Source organism: Anolis carolinensis, unplaced genomic scaffold (genome assembly GCF_035594765.1).
Source record: "Anolis carolinensis isolate JA03-04 unplaced genomic scaffold, rAnoCar3.1.pri scaffold_10, whole genome shotgun sequence".
In the NCBI taxonomy this organism is placed as follows: domain Eukaryota; kingdom Metazoa; phylum Chordata; class Lepidosauria; order Squamata; family Dactyloidae; genus Anolis; species Anolis carolinensis.
The window spans coordinates 15,071,173-15,093,479 of record NW_026943821.1 but is presented as its reverse complement, the minus strand read 5'-3'; the positions used below and the strand labels follow the sequence as shown (position 1 = coordinate 15,093,479).

General features: G+C 38.6%; 1 protein-coding gene across 2 annotated transcripts in view; it reads left to right on the top strand.

The window, feature by feature from the left end:
- Positions 1–11,786, top strand: part of LOC100567477 (neural cell adhesion molecule 2) — a 45,122-nt gene extending 33,336 nt beyond the window's left edge. For both annotated transcript variants that reach the window (XM_062962365.1, XM_008117291.3), the window contains exons 5-9: positions 217–351; positions 1,453–1,643; positions 5,712–5,805; positions 7,679–7,859; positions 11,262–11,786. In XM_062962365.1, coding sequence (XP_062818435.1) covers positions 217–351; positions 1,453–1,643; positions 5,712–5,805; positions 7,679–7,859; positions 11,262–11,322 — 662 coding nt within the window. In that variant the 3' untranslated portion in view covers positions 11,323–11,786. The remainder of the gene's footprint in view (positions 1–216; positions 352–1,452; positions 1,644–5,711; positions 5,806–7,678; positions 7,860–11,261) is intronic.
- The last annotated feature ends 10,521 nt before the right edge of the window (positions 11,787–22,307 follow it).

Below are 22,307 nucleotides of genomic sequence, written 5' to 3'. Positions count from 1 at the left end.
AACAGTTCCCATAGTGCCCATTTCTGCTCACTGTCGCAAGTTGCCAGTCACCGCAACTCCTTCTCCTCCTCTGTCTTTGTCTTCATCTTCTATTTATTTATATCCTGCCTTTTCTCCCAATGTTGGGACTCAAGGAAATTAATTTTTTTTTTTTTAAAAAAAAGCAATACAACAGAAAACTTGCAAATAGTGAATCTCCTCCATTTTTGTTGGCAGGACGAATCTCTGTTGAACATGGGACACTGGTGATAAAAGAAACCAGGCCTGAGGATGCTGGTGTCTACACCTGTGAAGCCAGGATTGATGAACGGAATGAAGTGGCTTCTACAAATGTTTCCCTCAACGTTAAATGTAAGATCTGCATTTCAGTCTTTGTTCTGTGTTTTATAGAAATATGTTTTAATTTGTGTATTTCACAGAAATGTGTATTAGTATGTATATTTTATAGAACGTTTACGATGATAATGTGTTTTAACTATGTTGTCACCCGCTTCGAGCCATGAGGAGAGATGGCTAAGAAATAAAATAATAATTTATTTATTTATTTATTTGTGACATTTATGTCCCAAAGGGGACACAAGGTGGCTTACGAGTTATACAATATATTATATTATTAGTATAGCACAATATTCAGGAGCCCCAGTGGCAAAGTGCATTAAAGCACTGACCTGATGAACTTGCAGACTGAACGGTCCCAGGTTCAAATCCTGGGTGCGGCTTGAGCACCCGCTGTTAGCTCCAGCTCCTGCCAACCTAGCAGTTCGAAAACATGCCAATGTGAGTAGATCAATAGGTACCGATCCAGTGGGAAGGTAATGGCGCTCCATGCAGTCATGCCGGCCACATGACCTTGGAGGTGTCTATGGACAACGCCGGCTCTTCAGCTTAGAAATGGAGATGAGCACCAACCCCCAGAGTCAGACATGACTGGACTTAACGTCAGGGGAAACCTTTACCTTTACTTATAGCACAATATAAGCATTATATATTATCTCCCTTATGGGTAAGTAGGGCTAGATATAAGTATTGTAATAAATGAATGAATAAATAAATAAATTGTTAGTAATATTACATGTAATATATAAAATACAATAATAATAGTGTATTATTATTATATTGTATTACATTATAATATTATTATCATCATCATTATTATTATCACCATCTGTTTGGTGTTTCTCATACCATCCACACTGCAGAATTACAGCAGTTTGATTACATTTTATCACCCTCTGCTCCATTCTATGGAACCCTGGAAGGCATAGTTTCTTGTGGAAACAGAGTTCTCTGATGGAAACTACAGAAACACAAATCCTAGAAGTTTTTAGTATCCTGTTTAAAGACTATATGTGATCCCAGAGGTGGCAGCAAAAGCAGCAGAAGTTGCAAAGATACAATAAAATGTGAATTTCTTTCAGCCAAACTAATGCTAACCTGGTTTGCTTTTTTCAGTCACTCCAAGGATACAACTCCCCACCGGCGAATCCTTTGTCACCCAGATTGGGAATCCCTCTCATTTCAACTTCACCATCCTATCCAACCCTTCCCCAGATGTCTCCATTTCTTGGAAGGGGAAGGTCTTTGAGGATGCTGATATCAAAAAGACAGCAGAAAGTGAGGATAAATATATGTACTTCTTTGAGGTGAGTGTGGTATGGTATACCTTAGTTTGGGGTCCTCTATGTTAGAAACACATGCACCTATAACTCAAAAAATACACACATATGCTTATTTATGATGTTCACTTCATCGTCATACAATGCCAGGAATCGAGAGATAGTGAGGTAGCACTTGTCCTGTGGTCAATACTGCTGCATACAAATGCAGGTAGTATCCTGTTAGTGAGAGATGCAGATCTAAGCCAACCATACACCTGTGTGCAACTATTTTTGCTCACTTGGGACATTGGTTTTCCTTTCCTTCTTCTGCAGTGATTGATACCATGCTCTGGACCACCATAAAACTGCTGAAGTCCTCCTTCCAGACTTTCCATACTTAGAAAATATTAGGGAGTCACAGAAATGTCTAGTTCTGTCCCTATAGCTAGATGCAAAATCATTACATCAGCTGCTGAGACTTCCAGAAGACCCTGGCATATCTCAGTAGAAGATGGAATTGGTTTTCATCTCACTACATGGAAATAGCCAGGTGTGTCTGTTATGGCCCTCACCCAAAATGTCCACCAGACACAGAATAGATGGGTTGCTATGAGTCTTTAGGGCCCGGGCTGTGGCGCAGGCGGGAGAGCAAGCCAGTGCAATTAACTGCAATGAATCGCTCTGACCAGGAGGTCATGAGTTCGAGCCCCACTCGCAGCCTATGTTTGTTTGTCTTTGTTCTATGTTAAAAGGCATTGAATGTTTGCCTATATGTGTAATGTGATCCACCCTGAGTCCCCTACGGGGTGAGAAGGGCGGAATATAAATGCTGTAAATAAATAAATAAATAAATAAATAAATATCACCATGTTCCAGAAGTTTTCTCTCCTGATGTTTCACCCACATGTGTGGCAGGCATTATCAGAGGTTGTGAGGTCATAAACTTTGTCAGGAGAGAAAACTTCTGGAACATGGCCATACAGCCTGAAAGACTCACAGAAACCCAGTGATTCTGGGCATGAAAGCCTTCAACAATACATTAGACACAGAATAGTTATGAGGAGTGGGCTGCAGTGGCTCAGGGAGTGGCCAAAGTGCTACATAGTGTGTGTAAAACTATTATGCTATGCTAAATCAGAGCCTCGGTGGTGAAGTGTGTTAAAGCACTGAGCTGCTGAACTTGCAGACCCAAAGGTCCCAGGTTCAAATCCCGGGAGCGGCTTGAGCTCCAGTTCCTGCCAACCTAGCAGTTCGAAAACATGCCAATGTGAGTAGATCAATAGGTACCGCTCCGGCGGGAAGGTAACGGCGTTCCATGCAGTCATGCCAGCCACATGACCTTGGAGGTGTCTACGGACAACGTCGGCTCTTCGGCTTAGAAATGGAGATGAGCACCAAGCCCCAGAGTCAGACATGACTGGACTTAACATCAAGGGAAACTACCTTTTTTTACTAAATCAGGCAGGATTACATCTGCAAAGTGTAATCTTCTGTTTGCACTGTTTTGGTCTGAGCTCTCAGCCAGAGACACTTACATTGCAGAAATTGGGCAGATTGATGCCATGTTAACTGCCATGGCTCAATGCTATGGAATGTAGTCTGGTGAGCACCTGCACACATTGGCAGAGAAGGATGAGACCTTGCAAAACTAGAACTCGATAGCATTGAGCCACAGCAGGGAATTCTACAATGTAGATAAAACCCTACAGCAATGATAAAGACTTTCCACTTCAATACAAATTGGATTTAAGTTAGGAACAGATACGTCTCTGGAGAGATGGACTAGTCTCAATCACAATCGGACGGAGTGACATCAAAGCTGGCATATTTGTTTTGTTGTATGTTCCATTTTTAAAACCCCTCAGTTTCTTTTCAGTAATGTGTAAATTGCTTTCTGGGAAATTGTGAAAAGTTCAAAAAGTTTTTCGCCCTGAGTTCTGGCCTTGACAAATGATCTATACATCCTGACTTCCTCTGACTCCCCACCCCACTTCCAACAAAGTCCTGCTTATATGCTATGGATATAGATACAGTTGGCAGTTTCTACTTTTTCATCCAGCCTGGTGATTGGGTTGTTGTGCACACATCGCGTCATGGATGGGACAGTTCTTTCCTTCTTGGCATTCATGACAAAAATTTAGAGAGATAAAATCTACAGTAATGTTTTCTCTAAGCATAATATACCTGCTTTTTTCATCCTTTTTGTCTTTGTTAAGTATTCTGAACTCATTACCCTCTTTCTTACTACCCTTGGCTCGTAAACATGATGCACCCTTTTGTTTGGTTATTTTTATATTCCTGTTCCCTCAATTATGCATATTAGGGCTGTGCAATGGATGAAAAAAATGTTTCAAAACACATCACAAAATTAGGCATTCTGTTTCTAAAGTATCAGTAGTAAAATGTTTGTTACTATAATGAGAGTAAAGTAATTTTTAGAGCCTCTGGTGGCACAGTGGATTAAACCACTGAACTTTTGAACACGCTGACTGAAAGGTTGGTGTTTTGAATCTGGGGAGTGGGATGAGCTCCCACTGTTAGCCCCAGCTTCTGCCAACCTAGTAGTTTGAAAACATGCAAATGTGAGTAGATCCATAGGTACCGCTCCGGCGGGAAGGTAACGGCGCTCCATGCAGTGGCCACATGACCTTGGAGGTGTCTACGGACAACACCGGCTCTTCGGCTTAGAAATGGAGATGAGCACCAACCCCCAGAGTCAGACACAACTAGACTTAATGTCAAGGAGAAACCTTTACCTTTACCTTTACCTTTACCTTTACCTTTACCTTAATGTAATTTTGTTACTTTTAAAAAGTACAGTAGAGTCTCACTTATCCAACACTCACTTATCCAACGTTCTGGATTATCCAACGCATTTTTGTAGTCCATGTTTTCAATGCATTGTGATATTTTGGTGCTAAATTCGTAAATACAGTAATTACTACATAGCATTAATGTGTAATGAACTACTTTTTCTGTCAAATCTGTTGTATAACATGATGTTTTGGTGCTTAATTTGTAAAATCATAACCTATTTTGATGTTTAATAGGCTTTTTCTTAATCTCTCTTTATTATCCAACATATTCGCTTATCCAACGTTCTGCCGGCCCGTTTATGTTGGATAAGTGAGACTCTACTGTAATTGAGCAAGTGGGGAAACTTCAGGGGCTCATTTCTCTCTCATTTTTAGAGCTTATCTGTTTGAATTTTATATACAATGCACAAGATAACCAGGGCACCAATCCCCCCAATTTTCAGAAAGAGTCACACATCTACTGATTTTAGAGGATTTTAAAAAGTTTAGACAAAAATATCCCCCCCCTCAAAAAAAAAAAGCCACAACAGCAATTCATTTGAATGTCTGTCTAACGGTGTGTCTGACACACAACCACATAACTTCAACTTAGCATAGATTTATACTATTACAGTAGAGTCTCACTTATCCAACGTAAACGGGCCGGCAGAACGTTGGATAAGCGAATATGTTGGATAATAAGGAGGCATTAAGGAAAAGCCTATTAAACATCAAATTAGGTTATGATTTTACAAATGAAGCACCAAAACATCATGTTAGACAACAAATTTGGCAGAAAAAGTAGTTCTATATGCAGTAATGCTATGTAGTAATTACTGTATTTATGAATTTAGCACCAAAATATCACGATATATTGAAAACATTGACTCCAAAAATGCGTTGGATAATCCAGAACGTTGGATAAGCGAGTGTTGGATAAGTGAGACTCTACTGTACTTACTTTAGTCCTCTTTGCAGATTCAATAATTTCATTTATTATTATTAGACTCATTGTAAACAGCTGGGTGTTTGCTTTAGCCTTCATTGGAGTTTTCTGATGCTGAACACTACCTTCCGGGAAATGTAGTTTAGGGCAGAGCCTTTTCAATTCTCTGCCACATGTGGCCTCACCTTCCCAAACTACATTTCCCAGATTGCCGTGTTTTCAGTCTCTTAGGCAATCCTAAGCTGAACGTATCATGGTGTGTTGACTGGCTCTACACTGGAGAATTAATGCAGATTGATAATATCTTGACACAATGCTATGGAACCCGTATCAGAGAAGGACATTATGGTTTTTTAAATGGTTTGATTTTAGTTCACTCCAACATCCCAAGAAGATATTTCAGAGTTCTTCATAACAGCTACCAATGAAGTGGGAAGGACAGAGAAGTCGGTTGCTCTTCAAGAAGGTGAGCTAGAAACTTCCCATCTTTATTTGTTGGGAAAGGACTCCAGATGTTTACTTTGAAATTTAAACAAGAAATAGAAACATAGAACTCTTAGATGTATCATCATTCCTACTTCTACTATTGTCCACCCTTTTCCCAGTCTCAAGCCAGCTTGCAAAAGTTCAAAAGAAATACTGTATATACCCGAGTATAAGCCTAGTTTTTCAGCCCTCTTTTTAAGACTGAAAAAACCTCCCTCGGCTTATACTTGGGTGAGGGTCCTGCTTGGCTTATATTTGGGTCAGCTTATACTCGGGAATATATGGAACATTTATTATTTTTCTCTATTATTATTGGTATTACAGTAGAGTCTCACTTATCCAACGTAAACGGGCCGGCAGAACCTTGGATAAGCAAATATGTTGGATAATAAGGAGAGATTAAGGAGAAGCCTATTAAACATTAAATTAGGTTATGATTTTACAAATTAAGCACCAAAACATCATGTTATACAACAAATTTGACAGAAAAAGTAGTTCAATACGCAGTAATGTTATGTTGTAATTACTGTATTTACAAATTTAGCACCAAAATATCACAATATATTGAAAACATTGACTACAAAAATGCGTTGGATAATCCAGAATGTTGGATAAGCGAGTGTTGGATAAGTGAGACTCTTCTGTATTACATTTATTATTTTTCTCTATTATTGTTGCTAGTATTACGTTTATTTTATTCTATTTTTATTATTATTAATACATTTATTATTTCTCTCTGATCTTATTATTATTACATTTATTATTTTACTCTATTTATTATTATATGTATTATTTTCCTGTATTTATTATTATTATTATTACATGTATTATTTTACTCTATTATTATTAAAAGGATACATAAGCACATTTGCATTGAAGAAGATGAGAATAACGATTTGATCAGAGTTGGACAGTCTTATCTTAAATTTGAGCTTGATGTAAATATTCAAAAACATTTAACCTGCTGATGCCTCAATTAATGTAATTTTATTGGTATCTATTTTTATTTCTGAAATTTACCACTCTCGGCTTATACAGTAGAGTCTCACTTATCCAACATAAACGGGCCGGCAGAACGTTGGATAAGCGAATATGTTGGATAATAAGGAGAGATTAAGGAAAAGCCTATTAAACATCAAATTAGGTTATGATTTTATAAATTAAGTACCAAAACATTATGTTATACAACAAATTTGACACAAAAAGTAGTTCAATACGCAGTAATGCTATGTAGTCATTACTGTATTTACGAATTTAGCACCAAAATATCACAATGTATTAAAAACATTGACTACAAAAATGCGTTGGATAATCCAGAATGTTGGATAAGTGAGTGTTGGATAAGTGAGACTCTACTGTACTTGAGTTAATGTTCTCACAGGTTTTTTGTGGTAAAATTAGGTGCCTCGGCTTATATTCGGGTCGACTTATACTCGAGTATATACGGTACTTCAAATTTACATCATATGAATGACCAATAATATTAGAAACAGTGAAAAATATAACAATTACAAAGATCAACAAAAACAAAGAACATAGTGCATAAAAGGCCATTTCTCCAGAACAGCCAGACCTAAAAGGCTTGTCAAACAATAAGATCTTTGCCCGTTCTGGATGGCACATCCTATCTCTGCTTTATTGGCTAGATCTGGCGGGATTTGCAGCACAGCAACATCCCAATTTAAAGTGATTTTAATGTAATTATCTTCCCCAGAGAACCTTGGAAATTATGGATTGAGACATATGTATATGGATCTCTAGAGATTACTATCAACTGCCCCCCAACTGCAATTCCTAGGACATGTTATGAAAAGTTTCTGCATTTGCAAACAAAGGTTCTTCTCCTGTTCCAGACACTCCAGACAAGGCTTTGGGCATAGGTGCCCTTCTGGCCATTGTATTGGCAATCCTCTTAGTCATCTTTCTGGTGGTGGATGCCTCTTGCTATTACAAACGCCGGCGTGGCTTGCTGATGTACTGCAGAACCAATATCCTAGACAGAAATTCATCCAGGGCAACTGTTGAAAACAATGGGTGAGTTAATACGGAGGCAACGGAAAACGAAAGCCAAGGGAAGAAAGGGCAATGACTGGGAATTTCATTTTGTCCTTCTTTGCAAGGGTGTAGGGTTGCTATATATGTCCCTTATTGCAAGGGATGTTTCTTATTTGAGGACTGGAAAGTTTGTCCTTCTGGGCTGGCAAGCATCCCTTATTATGAGGGTTGGGAAATCTTCCCTTTTTATAGACAGAACAAGATGCCAAAAATCCTACATTTTGGGGCATAGAACTTTCATAAAGCTAAGTGTACATCATGTAATTTGTATGGTCAATATATTTATTTTACAGAGAAATATATAGTTAAATAAACTTGTTAATAGCTACTTCCTGATTGTCAGCCCTGCATGTCATGAATTTTGACTGTCCTCTATTGTTATTTTGAAAACCCAGCAACACTATAAGGGTGCCCTACTCCTCATCTCACTCTCATATCGAATAGAATCATAGAATCATAGAATCATAGAATAGTAGAGTTGGAAGAGACCACATGGGCCATCCAGTCCAACCCCCTGCTAAGAAGCAGGAAATCTCATTCAAAGCACCCCCGACAGATGGCCATCCAGCCTCTGCTTAAAAGCCTCCAAAGAAGGAGCCTCCACCACGGCCCCGGGGAGAGAGTTCCACTGCCAAACAGCCCTCACAGTGAGGAAGTTCTTCCTGATGTTCAAGTGGAATCTCCTTTCCTGTAGTTTGAAGCCATTGTTCCGTGTCCTAGTCTGCAGGGCAGCAGAAAACAAGCTTGCTCCCTCCTCCCTATGACTTCCCTTCACGTATTTGTACATGGCTATCATGTCTCCTCTCAGCCTTCTCTTCTGCAGGCTAAACATGCCCAGCTCTTTAAGCCGCTCTTCATAGGGCTTGTTCTCCAGACCCTTAATCATTTTAGTCGCCCTCCTCTGGACGCTTTCCAGCTTGTCAACATCTCCCTTCAACTGTGGTGCCCAAAATTGGACACAGTATTCCAGGTGTGGTCTGACCAAGGCAGAATAGAATAAGGGGGAGCAGGACTTCCCTGGATCTAGACGCTATTCCCCTATTGATGCAGGCCAGAATCCCATTGGCTTTTTTAGCAGCCGCATCATATTGTTGGCTCATGTTTAACTTGTTGCCCACAAGGACTCCAAGGTCTTTTTCGCACACACTGCTGTCAAGCCAGGCGTCCCCCATTCTGTATCTTTGATTTCCATTTTTTCTGCCGAAGTGAAGTATCTTGCATTTGTCCCTGTTGAACTTCATTTTCCATCTCACATATTTGCTGGATTTTATGAAAATGAGGAGGCTTCATCATGAGTCTTTTACAACCTGTATAATCTCCTCTGATGCTCAAACTATAAAGGGATCTTGAAGCACCTTTGAGAGCAATGCTTGCAGGATAAGCTTTTGCAGGCCCAATCTACTTCATCAGATACAGATAGACTAAATTTGCAAAAGCTTATACTACAATCATCATAAGTCTTGGAAATCACCAACACAGGGTGCCTGCAGCAGCCTCTTGGAGCTACAATGCTTCCTGGCAGCAGCAACAGTAACAAGGAAAGTCAGATGACAGTCCAATCAGGCTAAATCTATTTTGATAATGATAATGATAAATACACACAAATGTCTATACTAGACAATGTCGAAGAGATAAGAGTTTTGGAGACAGAAGAAAAAAATCCAAATATTTTGCCAATGGTTCTAAAATTGAAAATGTGCCTGATACAATAGGTCTACCTGGAGGGGGTATGATATCTTTATGTATTTTAGGTAAGATATAGAAGACAGGAATTCTGGGATATGGGTTTTGTAGAAAGTTAAACGTCTGCATTGTAATATAGTTCAAAGCTAATCCCTCCGCACACACTGTTTTGATCAAGGATCTGATTTTATTGGTGGGATCAGATGGTATTGGTTTATAGTAGGAGTGATCTGACAAATGTTTATTGACTTCTGCGATATAGTCAGATAAATTTAGTAGCACTATGGCTCCACCTTTATCAGCGGGCTTCCAAATAAGTTCAGGCATCGTAGATAATCTATTTAAGATGTCTAATTCAGATTTAGACATGTTTGGGTGTCATCTATTATTTGATTTAGATAGTCTTTCAATGTCTCTTGTGACTACCTTTTCAAATGCCTTGATCATAATATTGTCAGTATTGGGGACAAATCTACTTTTTGGTTTAAATGGATCTTGTTGTATGTAGTCTGTTCTGTGTCCAAAAAGATGTTTCAATCTGATAGTTCTGAACAGTTTGAAGATCTCGATTTTAGTTCTGAATAAATTAAAATGCGGGGTAGGTTGTTAACTCTCAGGTAATATTGTATGTATATGGTGCTCTGAATTACATAGTGCAACTTATGTTTTGAAACTTTATAGTATTCGCTTATCCTTTTTACATAGAAGGAAGATAGCTTTATACTCAGAGAGGCCTGACTATTTCTGTGGCCTTTGCAAGATGCTCTAATATACACATCTCTTTTTATGTTTTGAACCTTTATAGCAGGGGTCCCCAAACTAAGGCCCGGGGGCCAGATGCGGCCCTCCAAGGTCATTTACCTGGCCCCCGCCCTCAGTTTTATAATATAATATTTTATATCAGTTTTAATAATATAATATATTGTATATGCATATAATATTGATAATAATCTTATGTTATACAATATAATATTAATAGTAATACCATATAATAATATTAATTATATGTTATATATTACATATTATATAATAGTATAGTGGTATAGTTCAATATAGTAATATATAATCCTAATATTGTGTTATGCTAATAATATAATATATTGTATGTACATACAGCTGCTCTGAGTCCCCTTCGGGGTGAGAAGGGTGGGATATAAATGTAGTAAATAAATGCAGTAAATAAATAATTAATTTTAGACTTAGGCTCGGCCAAAGTCTGACATGACTTGAAGGCACACAACAACAACAACAATCCTAATTAACTTGACTATCTCATTGGCCAGTAGCAGGCCCACACTTTCCATTTAAATCCTAATAGGTTTATGTTGGTTAAACTTGTTTTCATTTTTAAATATTGTATTGTTCTTTTGTTGTTGTTGTTGTTGTTGCACTACAAATAAGACATGTGCAGTATGCATAGGAATTTGTTTGTATTTTTTTCCAAATGATAATTCGGCCCCTCAACAGTCTGAAAGATTGTGGACTGGCCCTCTGCTTAAAAAGTTTGGGGATCCCTGCTTTATAGTGTTTGTTTATCTCTTCGACATAAATCTGTTTTGACCCAGAGTCTGCTCCTCTGTATGTTAGACATAGTTCTCAATCTTTTTAGTGGCAAATGTAATATCCATCAGAAAGAAACGGATTGACATACCTTCTGATCAAACTCTTTATTTCATGTTTATCCCCTTCTTTCTATAGGAAGATGCTTTCAAAGTCTGGAAAGAGCACCGTGGTGAATGTTTCTGGCATTGAAGCCTAATGAGCACAGAGTAATGACCTTGGATTAAGAAATTATATGATTGTTTAGTGAAGTATGTACGGATTAATGGGAAATAGGAAAAGATTCAAAGAAACCAAAAGCTTCTCCTTTGCCATGTGGTCCTTCACACCCTTCATCCTTACTAATCATCACTTGCAGGATCTCTTTCATCAGATATCAGGCAGAATCCATGGCATGCTAATTTTTGCTATCCTCTAGAACCACAGTATTTCAGATATCAAAATAGTTCATTATCCCATCCTCAGGTCTTCACTGCTTCAACAATGTTGCTTTTAAAGCATAAACCTTCATGTGGACATTTATGGCAGGAATCCTGTTGATGTCTTACCAAACATAATGCCAGCTTTATTTGTGTATATATAGTTTTGGACATGATAGAAGAAGGTATCCTGTACCTCCTTGTGCAATACCCGTCACTGTAGTGTACAACAGCAGCTGTCTTTTTTTTAAAAAAATTTTTTTTATTAAGTTTTGCACATAATAGTGTGAGAGAAAAAAGAACAGAAAAATAAAATAAAACAAACAGCAAAAAACAAACCTATAATAAAATTAAAATGAGATACCACAAGAAAAATACAAAGAAACCCCCTGATACTTAATACCAAAATAAATCAATATAAGAAAATATAAGAACACAAAACAATTGAGATGAATAACAGGTCGTAAAAAGCATCCCTAATCCCTGGGCCTGGGCTGTGGCGCAGGCGGCAGAGCAAGCCAGCTGCAATTAACTGCAATGAATCACTCTGACCAGGAGGTCATGAGTTCGAGGCTGCCCGGAGCCTATGTTTGTTTGACCTTGTTCTATGTTAAAAGGCATTGAATGTTTGCCTATATGTGTAATGTGATCCGCCCTGAGTCCCCTTCGGGGTGAGAAGGGCGGAATATAAATGCTGTAAATAAATAATAATAATAATAATAATAATAATAATAATCCACCGTGAAGTCCTATAGACACAGTAGAAGAAAGCAAAAATAAAAGAAGAAAAAAGATGGAAAGACAAGAAAGAGATTGAATGAAAAGGAAACAACAACAAAAAAAGAAGGAAGAGATCCTAATACTAAAATGACTTCCATTTCTTTGAATGGTGTATTTAATATTTTGCCATCCGTTATTCTTTTAACGTTGTCTCCGGGAGTCTCTAATCTATATGATCCAGGGAAGTTCCAATTCTTGGGCCCTTTCCATAGTTTTCTCAAATTATTATTTTAATTTTCTCTTTTTTAAAGTAATTTAGTACCGGCTCCCAATTAGTCTGTTTCCTTAATTTATATGTGTTGTTGGCGAGGAAGTAGGAAAGAGTATCCATATTCCTAATCTCTAAAATCTTATTAAACCAAGTATTAATTTCTGGGATTCTTATATCTCTCTACTGCTTTGCATAGATCATTCAGGCTGCAGTTACTAAGTAGTTGACAACAGCAGCTGTCTTGATTTGGCTGCAGCTATATTCTCATGCTACTAAATATGTTCTGACTAGTCATGTGCACCCAGAGAAGAAAGAATTATGCTTGGAGAAACTGATATATAGCCATGCTTTCCTCTGTAGCTAATAACTAGCTGAGATAACCAAATATTGCCAATGAAACCCCTAGTTTCTGTTGTACAAACAGGGATAGAAGGGGAAAGAGGAAATAGCCAACAATAGGTAAATAAATATTCTGCACCACACAGCTAAGGGATTCCAAGATTGAATTCACACAGCAATATATTTATTATTATTCCAACCTGTGGTTTACACGGAGGAACACCACAAAAAAAAGGAATGGCTTGAAAATTATATATGGAATAACTCTTGCAACAATATAATAATAAACAAAAATGTGGTCCAATGGAAATGATTTCATAATAAAGACAAATATGGATTGAACAAATATTTCATTCAGTGATGGCTTGTCCACTAACATGGATGCATTCCCACCCCCATCAGTTGTTTGGAGATGTTTTCAGATTTTTTTCCCCCGGAAGTTCATTATGAAATAAACCATTCTGAAGAAATTGAATTGTGTGCTGGATGTGAGAAAATCTATATTCCTTCTGTATGTTACAGATAGTTTTGTTTACCCTGTTTCCCCTAAAATAAGACATCCCCAGAAAATAAGACCAAGTAGAAGTTTTGCAGAATTGCTAAATATAAGGCCTCCCCCAAAAGTAAGACCTAGCAAAGGTTTTGTTTGGAAGCATGCCCGCCGAACAGAACACCAGAGTATGCAGGATTGGTAAATGTACGTACCATAGAGTGTTGTAAATGGAAATAATGGTAGTAACAAGAAATTCTTGATTCTTCACAATTTGTCTGGTCATGCTGGTTTGTGATGACAACTACTGTAAAGTATATAATAAATGTTCATTTTTTTGTTCAACAATATTTATTTACAGTATTTACAATAAATGTGAATTCTTTTTCATGGAAAAATAAGACATCCCCTGAAAATAAGACCTAGAGCATCTTTGGGAGCAAAAATTAATATAAGACACTGTCTTATTTTCGGGAAAACACGGTAGATCACCTTGCCTCTTATCTTTATAGTTACCAAGGACCTGTATGTATTCTGTAATCATAATTGTGCTAGATCATGGGTTTTGCAGTTGGCCTTCAAATTTTTTCAGACTTACACACCACTCATTCAGATTTGCACTGTGCAAATATAATGCAAAGCACACAATACATCATAGCCATGTTGCGAATAAAATATGTTACTCTGTAATGCAAAATGTTCAACCAGAACATGACATGCAAAGAGAAGTATACCAGCGTGGATATCATGTAGAACAGGTCAGAGACTCATATACAGTATAGATTGGAGCAACAGGAAACAGAAACAACCAACAATCCCACATAAAATTTGCACCCTGCAGCTCCCAGGGAACAATTCTTTCCAGAGGAACATGCCTTCCCACACTGTCTGATCATTGCAAAGAAATGAGCTAAGTATGATCCTCCCAGAGGTATACAGCTCACTCCAGGATGAACTCCAAGGACATCCTCTGGGGTTGCTGGATGAGGAACAGGACATCCTGCAGTATACATTTGTGTACATTTCACAACCAAAAATACTGCAGAGGAGACACAAGACTTGGGATTCTAAATGTAACAAAGGAAGGCAAGCCACCAGACATTTATTTATTTATTTATTTATTTATTTATTTATTTATTTATTTATGCACAGTATTTATATTCCGCCCTTCTCACCCCGAAGGGGACTCAGGGTGGATCACATTATATAGATATAGGGCAAACATTCAATGCCCATATACACATAGAACTGAGACAGAGACAGACACAGAGACAATTTAACCTTCTCCTGAGGGGATGTTCGATTCTGGCCACAGGGGGGAGCAGCTGCTTCATCATCCACTGTGACAGCACTTCCTCATTCCAACATCGTAAATTAGTTAAATTTGCCTCCCCACTTTATAAGTGGTACCTTATTTCCTACTTGATAGATGCAACTATTTTTTCGGGTTGCTAGGTCAGCAACGAGCAGGGGCTATTTTTTATTTTTTAATTGATGGGTGCTCACCCCGCCACGGGCTGGCCTCGAACTCACGACCTCATGGTCAGAGTGATTTATTGCAGCAGGCTACTCACCAGCCTGCGCCACAGCCTGGCCCCTGTGACTTGTCTTCAACCTGGTGAGTTGGTTTCTCAGTCCTACTTATCTGGTTTAGTATACATTTGCCTGTCACGGACTCTTTAGCTGTGGTCCTAGCTAAGATGGGGAACATTTTTCAGCAAAAGGCTGGCTTCAGTTTCAGAAAGGTTCTAAGAGTTATATGCCAGGAGTGGATACGCCAAGGGCTAAAGCATAGTACCAAAACACACTAGCTCAGAGTCCTTATGTCTGTAGCTCAGCTTTAGGAGAGGCATTTCAGTCTTCTGGTCGAGAGAAAACCCCTTACCAAAGCTGGGAAGCCCCAATTGATAATGTTACCAGGAAGGGACTGTTGGGAAGTCCAGAGGGTTAGATGGGGAACCCAGGAGATCTGGATTGTCCTATGATTAGGGGAACTCATAATCTAGCACTCTGCATTGGAGTTCATTTGGACTGGATGGCTGTTGAATTGGATGGCTCTTGTGGTCTCTTCCCAAACTATGATTTTATGATCCTGTGGTATGCTGAGAAGAGGAGGCAGGCTGGTGCTGGGCAAAGTTCTAGATTGGCATGTCTGCATCATTATGCTAGCTGGAGCTCATGGAATCTGCAGTCTGCTGGCTTTACCCAAAGCACCACTGCTATGGTTCTGTTTACATAGAAAACATCTCTGCTCACCAGCCTGCACCACAGCCCGGCCCCAGCCCATCACCCAATGCTTGTATTACAATACGCCACAGCCCATCACCCAATGCTTGTAGTACAATGCTTGTATTAAAAGGATACATATGCAAGTGAAGGGCTAGACCACAATATGGAGCAGATAAGAAATGAGAAACCACAACGGCTAGGCTTGTAAAATGCTCAGGAACCTCTTCCAACCCAGCAGAATGTAATCATAGAAGCAGGTGACTGCCATAGGTAACTCTGCCAAAGTGGATCAAAGAACACTCCACCAATCTTCTCACATCACCCTGGCTCCCCAGTTAGGCCTGTGCCCAGTGGCAATGGGCTTCAATTCTGTTGTTATCCTGGTGCAGGCCTCCAGATTATTGCAGCTTGAGCCATGACACCTCTGCAACATTCTTGGTTGCCACAGCAGAACCGTTGCCACATCTGCTGTGTCTGACTTTTCCACTGCCCTTATACCATTCACTGTGGGCTGCTGCTAGCCCATGGGAACATGGAGCTATGCGTGTAGGAAAGTGGCTGCAAGGAACACATCTGAACGCTCAGGGACACTTGACATCACTGCTATTACATTTCCACCACAAAGGGAGACAAAGACATCTGGACTGCCCATCCACATCACCATCATCAAAGTGCTGCGTTTTTGTGGAGTTGCTCATCATATGCAGTTGAACACCCAAAATGTATCAGCTCAAGGGTGGGATGCTAGCCAACAGGCAAGGTGCAGGCAGGATGCACTGAAGAGACAACACAGATCTTGGGCTGTGCAGGTATGGGCTATGCATCAGGCCCAAATGTGTTTTGATCTAAGATGCCATTTCCAATGACTACCTGCATAGGGTGCATACATTCTATATAGGATTGAAGTGTAGTTCATATGGGGCACAGTGTTCTGAAGTGAAGTAAATGATGCAGAAAGCCAGAACTCATTTGAAATCCGGTGCTGGGAAAGAGTTCTATAGATACCATGGATGGCTAAAAATGACAACTGAATGGGTCCTGGAGAAGTAAATCTCAGAAAAGCCCACCCAGTGTTTTGGACTTCAACTCCCAGGAGCTCCAGACACTTTGGCGAATGGCCAGAGATTCTGGGAGACACAGTCCAAAACACCTAGAAGACCAGAGTTTGGGAATCACTGTTCTAGAGCAAATCAAGACTGAGCTCTTCCTAGAAGCCAGGAAGACTGAACTGAGGCTCTCATATTTTGCCTACATTTCCCCAGATCTTATGTTTTCAAGGAGCCTCTGGTGGCCCAGTGTGTTAAAGCGCTGAGCTGCTGAACTTGCAGACCGAAAGGTCCCAGGTTCAAATCTGTTAGCTCCAGCTTCTGCCAACCTAGCAGTTCGAAAACATGCAAATGTGGACTTCCGGTGAGCGCTGAATGGCGACAGGCGTGCACCATTGGAGTTCCTGATGGTTCACACGAGATCGCGCTTATTTTGAGCCATTGGCTCTACCCCTCGCCGCGGATCGACACGGGAGGGTTAGCAAAGTCCGTAGTGACCACTGATGGCCCCAGAAATCAGCCGCCCCTCAAGGGTGGAGGGTTGAGAGGGTCCGGATGGCCAGGACAAGCATGGCGCGATTTGTGCGATAGAGGGGCACCTCTATACAAGCTGTTTGCCGCGCTCGCCTCAAGAAAGAATAGAAGCGAAGTGATACGAGAATCCAGACATGGGGGAGCTGGAATAGGAAACGTAAGTTCCAACAAATTATATTGAGCTCACTATCGGCTGAGGAGTTGGGCGGATAGCTGGTAATGAAGTATAAGATTATAAGGTTATGTGTCCATTTCTCTAGAGGCTATGAGGCAGATTTAAGACAGTCCTCCTAAGCCCGATGCAAAAGTATAAAGCACAAAAAGAACTCTCTTAGCAATCGGTAAATATCCAGTTGGAAAATAATCCAAATATTGGTGATTTTTATTTGACTAATTTGTGAGGGTGCCGGTCTAGGATATCGGAGAAAGAGGCGGAGTATATGTGTTCTGGATTGGATTTATTGATGGTGGATATTCAAAAAGAACTCGTAGCGAGGAAAAATCTCCTCTCTAACTGTGCCTTAAAAGCAGCCTTTTTCAGAGGACATCAAAGAGAGACTGCCCCCCAGAGCACAACTCCAGCTCCTGAACTGGGATCTGGGAGGTTGGAAAGGTTGGAAAATTACTGACCTTGGGGAAACGTTGGTGTTGTGTCTACGGAAACTCCCAGCAGATAGGCATACACTCGCGAGAGCTGTGGGGGAGCCCGCAGCCCAAGCGAGAACTGCCTCAAGCAAATGGAAGGAACACGGAGGGAAGGCTTTAACTGACGCACACAACGAGGAAGGAAATACGCAGAGGGGGGACGGCGACATAAATCACCCGACTGGAAACAAGCTGGATCAAACCAGTCCGGAATCTAATAAAGCCCATAATAGAGGCTAGACTCGACCATAAATTATAGAAAAGGCCGGACAGAGTAAGTAAAATAAGGGCGCACCGAGCAACAGGCTCCCTTTAAAGACAGGCCGGGGGATATAGAGTCTATCGGCATTATAGGCTGGCGGAGTTATCCTGTTACTTAGAGGAGATTGGGCTCTGTGAGCAGCAGTGCCTGAGTAGAGAGATAACGGAGATAACGGAGATAATGGAGTGGAGGCCACTGGTACAATATTGCTAATTGCTAATTGATCAGCAAGCTGTGTTTCTATTACAGGGAACACTCGATATAGCTCCCTAAACAAAAGAAGTGGAGTTTCCAGGTATTGGCAAGAGAGCCTGATGATTTAATCAGAGCACTCAGTGCAGAACCAGAGACTATAAATAAAGATATTCTGGTGATACAGAGATCTAGAAATTGTAACAGCCAACGTAAAATAGACCAGACTCAGTACAATTGGTTACATACATATACTTATATATTAAATCAGAAATATAATAAGTCAAAAATAACAACACGCAAAAGGAAAATGGCAACCTTTAAGGGAAAAATGGACAAAGACTGGAAAGAACTGAAAACAATTCAAAGGAGGAATTCGACCTCGGCACCAGATGAAGTGAATTTGAAAGATCTTTTAAGAGAGATCCAACGGGTCTCGGAGAAACAAGACGTGCTTCAAAAAGACATCCAAGCCATCGCATCTAAACAAGACTTGCAGCAAAAATTATTTCAGGAAGAACTGACTGAGATAAAAAAAGAATTGAGAGAGGAGATGAGCATAATTAAAAGTGAGGTGCAAAAAAATACAAAGGACATTCTTGAATTGAAAGATGAGAAATTAAAAGAAGAAAAGACACGAAACAAAATACAAAGGAAAGTAGAAGTGATTGAAGCAAAGAACATTAAACTAGAAAAACTACAGGAAAAAATGGAATTAAGTGAAACCGAATTTCAATTAAGATTTCGGAATGTCCAAGAAGAAGCTAAAGAGAACATAAGAAACACCATAACCAAATTGGTAGCAAAGTCTATGAAAAGCAATGAGCAGGAAACCAGTGCCCAAATAGATAGAGCATACAGAATAAATACAAACTATGCAAAAAAATAATAAAGTGGCTAGGGATGTAATTGTCCATTTTGCAAGGAAAATTATAGAGATGAAGTACTGAGAAACAACAAAAGTAACCCAATTTTTCATAAAGAAAGAAAAATTGTCGTTTTGAAAGAGTTCCCACTGTCTATACTAAACAGGCACAGAAAGTATTTCTTCCTCACGGATGAATTAAAAAGGCTACAAATAAAATTTCGGTGGGAGAAATACGAGGGCATCATGGTGACCTACAATGACGAAAAAACCTGGATCACCTCAGAAGAGAAAGTGGACGAGTTTTACCGAAAACTAAAGAAAGACCTGTCTCAAAAAAAACATTTGGAGTCTGCAGAAAAGGAAAAAAACCCTAAAGACACAAAAAAAGAGAAGATTTGACTCCCCCAAAGAAGACGAGGAACTACTTATCCAATTTCTTAAGGACAAAGAGACAGAGGAGCCGACGGACAATGTGGAGGAAGAAGAAGAGGAGGAAGCGGTAAATGAATGATTTTAATCAACCAATAAAGTTTTTTTCAAACAATATCAACGGACTGAATTCGCCCAATAAGAGGAAAAGAACGTATAATTATTTAAAAAAGAATAATTTTGATGTTATCGCCCTACAAGAGGTACACATCACACAAAAACATTCTAAATATTTAATTAATGATAATCTTGGTAAGATATACCACTCTTTAGACCGAGAGAAAAAAAAAGGTGTGGCCTTGTATATTAATAATAAATTAAATTCATCCTTAGAATTCAAAGACAATGATGGTAGAATAGTAGCTGTAAAAATCGAATTAAATTCGGAAATAATATTAATTTGTAATATTTACGCACCCAATGGGTCGAAAAGAAAATTTGTTAAAACTCTAAGAAACCATATTAATGAAAGTAATTTTAGTCATATCATTATTATGGGGGACTTTAATGGAATACTGGACAAAAATTTGGACAAAAAAGTAAACCAAAAGACCAAAATAAGCAATACACTACCGCAGAATTTCATAGCATTAAAGAATGAATATGATCTATATGATTCGTGGAGATTAAGAAACCCAACACAATTGGATTACACCTTTTATTCAAATCGCCATAGATCTTGGTCAAGAATCGACATGATCTGGACGTCTAAATTAATAGCTACAAAAATAAACAAGGTAGAGATTCTAACTAGAGATTTATCAGATCACTGTCCTATTATCATGGAAATCAACAGGAAAATTATAAATATGAAGTGGAGGCTAAATGATAATTTGATTAAAAAAGAAGAGGATATTATAAAAATTAAGCAAATGATGAAAGAATATTTTAAATTTAACAATATTCAGGAGACCGACCCCCTAATTATATGGGACGCCTATAAGGCGGTGGCTAGAGGGTTTTTTATCCAGCAAAAGAAATTGAAATTGAGAATTAGAAATGTGAATCTAAAACAAATACAAAGCCAGATAGAAATAAAAGAAAAAGCTTTAAAAGCCAACCCCGGTAATAACAAAATAAAACAACAACTTGGAATCTTAATGAATCGGAAAAAAAACCTTGAATTAGAAAACTTAGCAAATCAGGTAAAGTGGGCAAAACAATATACATTCGAAAACGCTAATAAGCCCGGAAAGTGGCTAGCTAGAATATTAAGGAAAAAAAGATATAGTCAACAAGTATTAAAAATAAACTCGCAAGGAAAAATAGTGTACACTGATGAGGAGATAAAGGAAGAATTTAAAAACTATTATGAGCGATTATATGAAAAGGAACAGATTAGGCAAGAGGAAATAGTAGAATACTTATGTAAGCAAAAACTGCAAAAGATAACAGATGAACAACGACTGGAACTAAATAGAGAAATAACGGCAGAAGAAGTGAAATGGGCAATAAAAGATCTAGAAGCAAATAAAGCGCCTGGAATAGATGGGTTTATAGCAGGGTTTTATAAAATTGAACAGGATGAGGTAATCTCACACCTAGTTAAAATAATGAATTTGGCTCTAACAGAAAGTATTATTCCAAAGACATGGAGGGAAGCAGAGATCATAATGATACAAAAGGAAGGGAAAAATCAATGTGATGTCAAGAATTACTGACCCCCACTGTTCCCCCACTTTTTAATGTATTACTTTCACAATAAAAATCTACAGAACAAAAAAAAAGAATTACCGACCCATTTCGCTGCTAAACTCGGATTATAAAATCTTTACAAAGATCCTAGCAAAAAGGCTATCAAATTTTCTAAACACTTGGATTGCAGACGATCAATCTGGTTTTCTCCCAAACCGTAGTACAAAAGATAATATTAGAATAATAATCGATGCAATTGAATATTATGAGCAAAACCATCAAAAAACAGTCGGCTTTCTCGCACTAGATGCAGAGAAAGCTTTCGATCAACTGAATTGGGACTTTGTAAAACTACTACTAAGAGAACTAGATATAGGTACTCAATTTCTAAATAGTATAAATGCCATATATAATCAACAAGAAGCCTTAATTAGAGTGAATGGACAAACGACTGGAAATTTCAAAATTAATAGAGGTGCTAGACAAGGATGCCCGCTCTCGCCCCTAATTTTTATTTTGGCACTAGAAATCTTATTGAGATCAATTAGGGAAGATAAAAAGCTAGTAGGAATAAAAATAGAGAAGCAGGAAACAAAAGTCCGAGCATTTGCGGATGACGTAATCTGCATAATAGAAAACCCCAAGGTCAATATTAAGCTTTGGCTAAATAAAATTGAAGAATTCGGTAAACTAGCAGGGTTTAAAATTAATAAAGATAAATCGGTAATCCTGACAAAGAACATGACATTACAGGACCAAGAAATATTAAAGAAGCAATCGGGACTCCAACTAGCAAATAAAATTAAATATCTAGGCATTTGGATTGCGGCAAAAAATAATTGCTTACTGGAGCTTAATTATATGAGGAAATGGAAAGAAATAAAAAAAGATTTGGAGGAATGGAAAAATTTAAAGATATCTCTTTTAGGCAGAATCGCTACAATTAAAATGTCAGTCCTTCCAAAGATGCTCTACCTGTTCAGAAATATCCCTATAATAAGAAACAATCAATTATTTAATAATTGGTATAAGGATATAAGAAAGTTCATATGGAATAACAAAAAGCCTAGGATTAAACTATCGACGATGTTAACCCCCAAAGAAA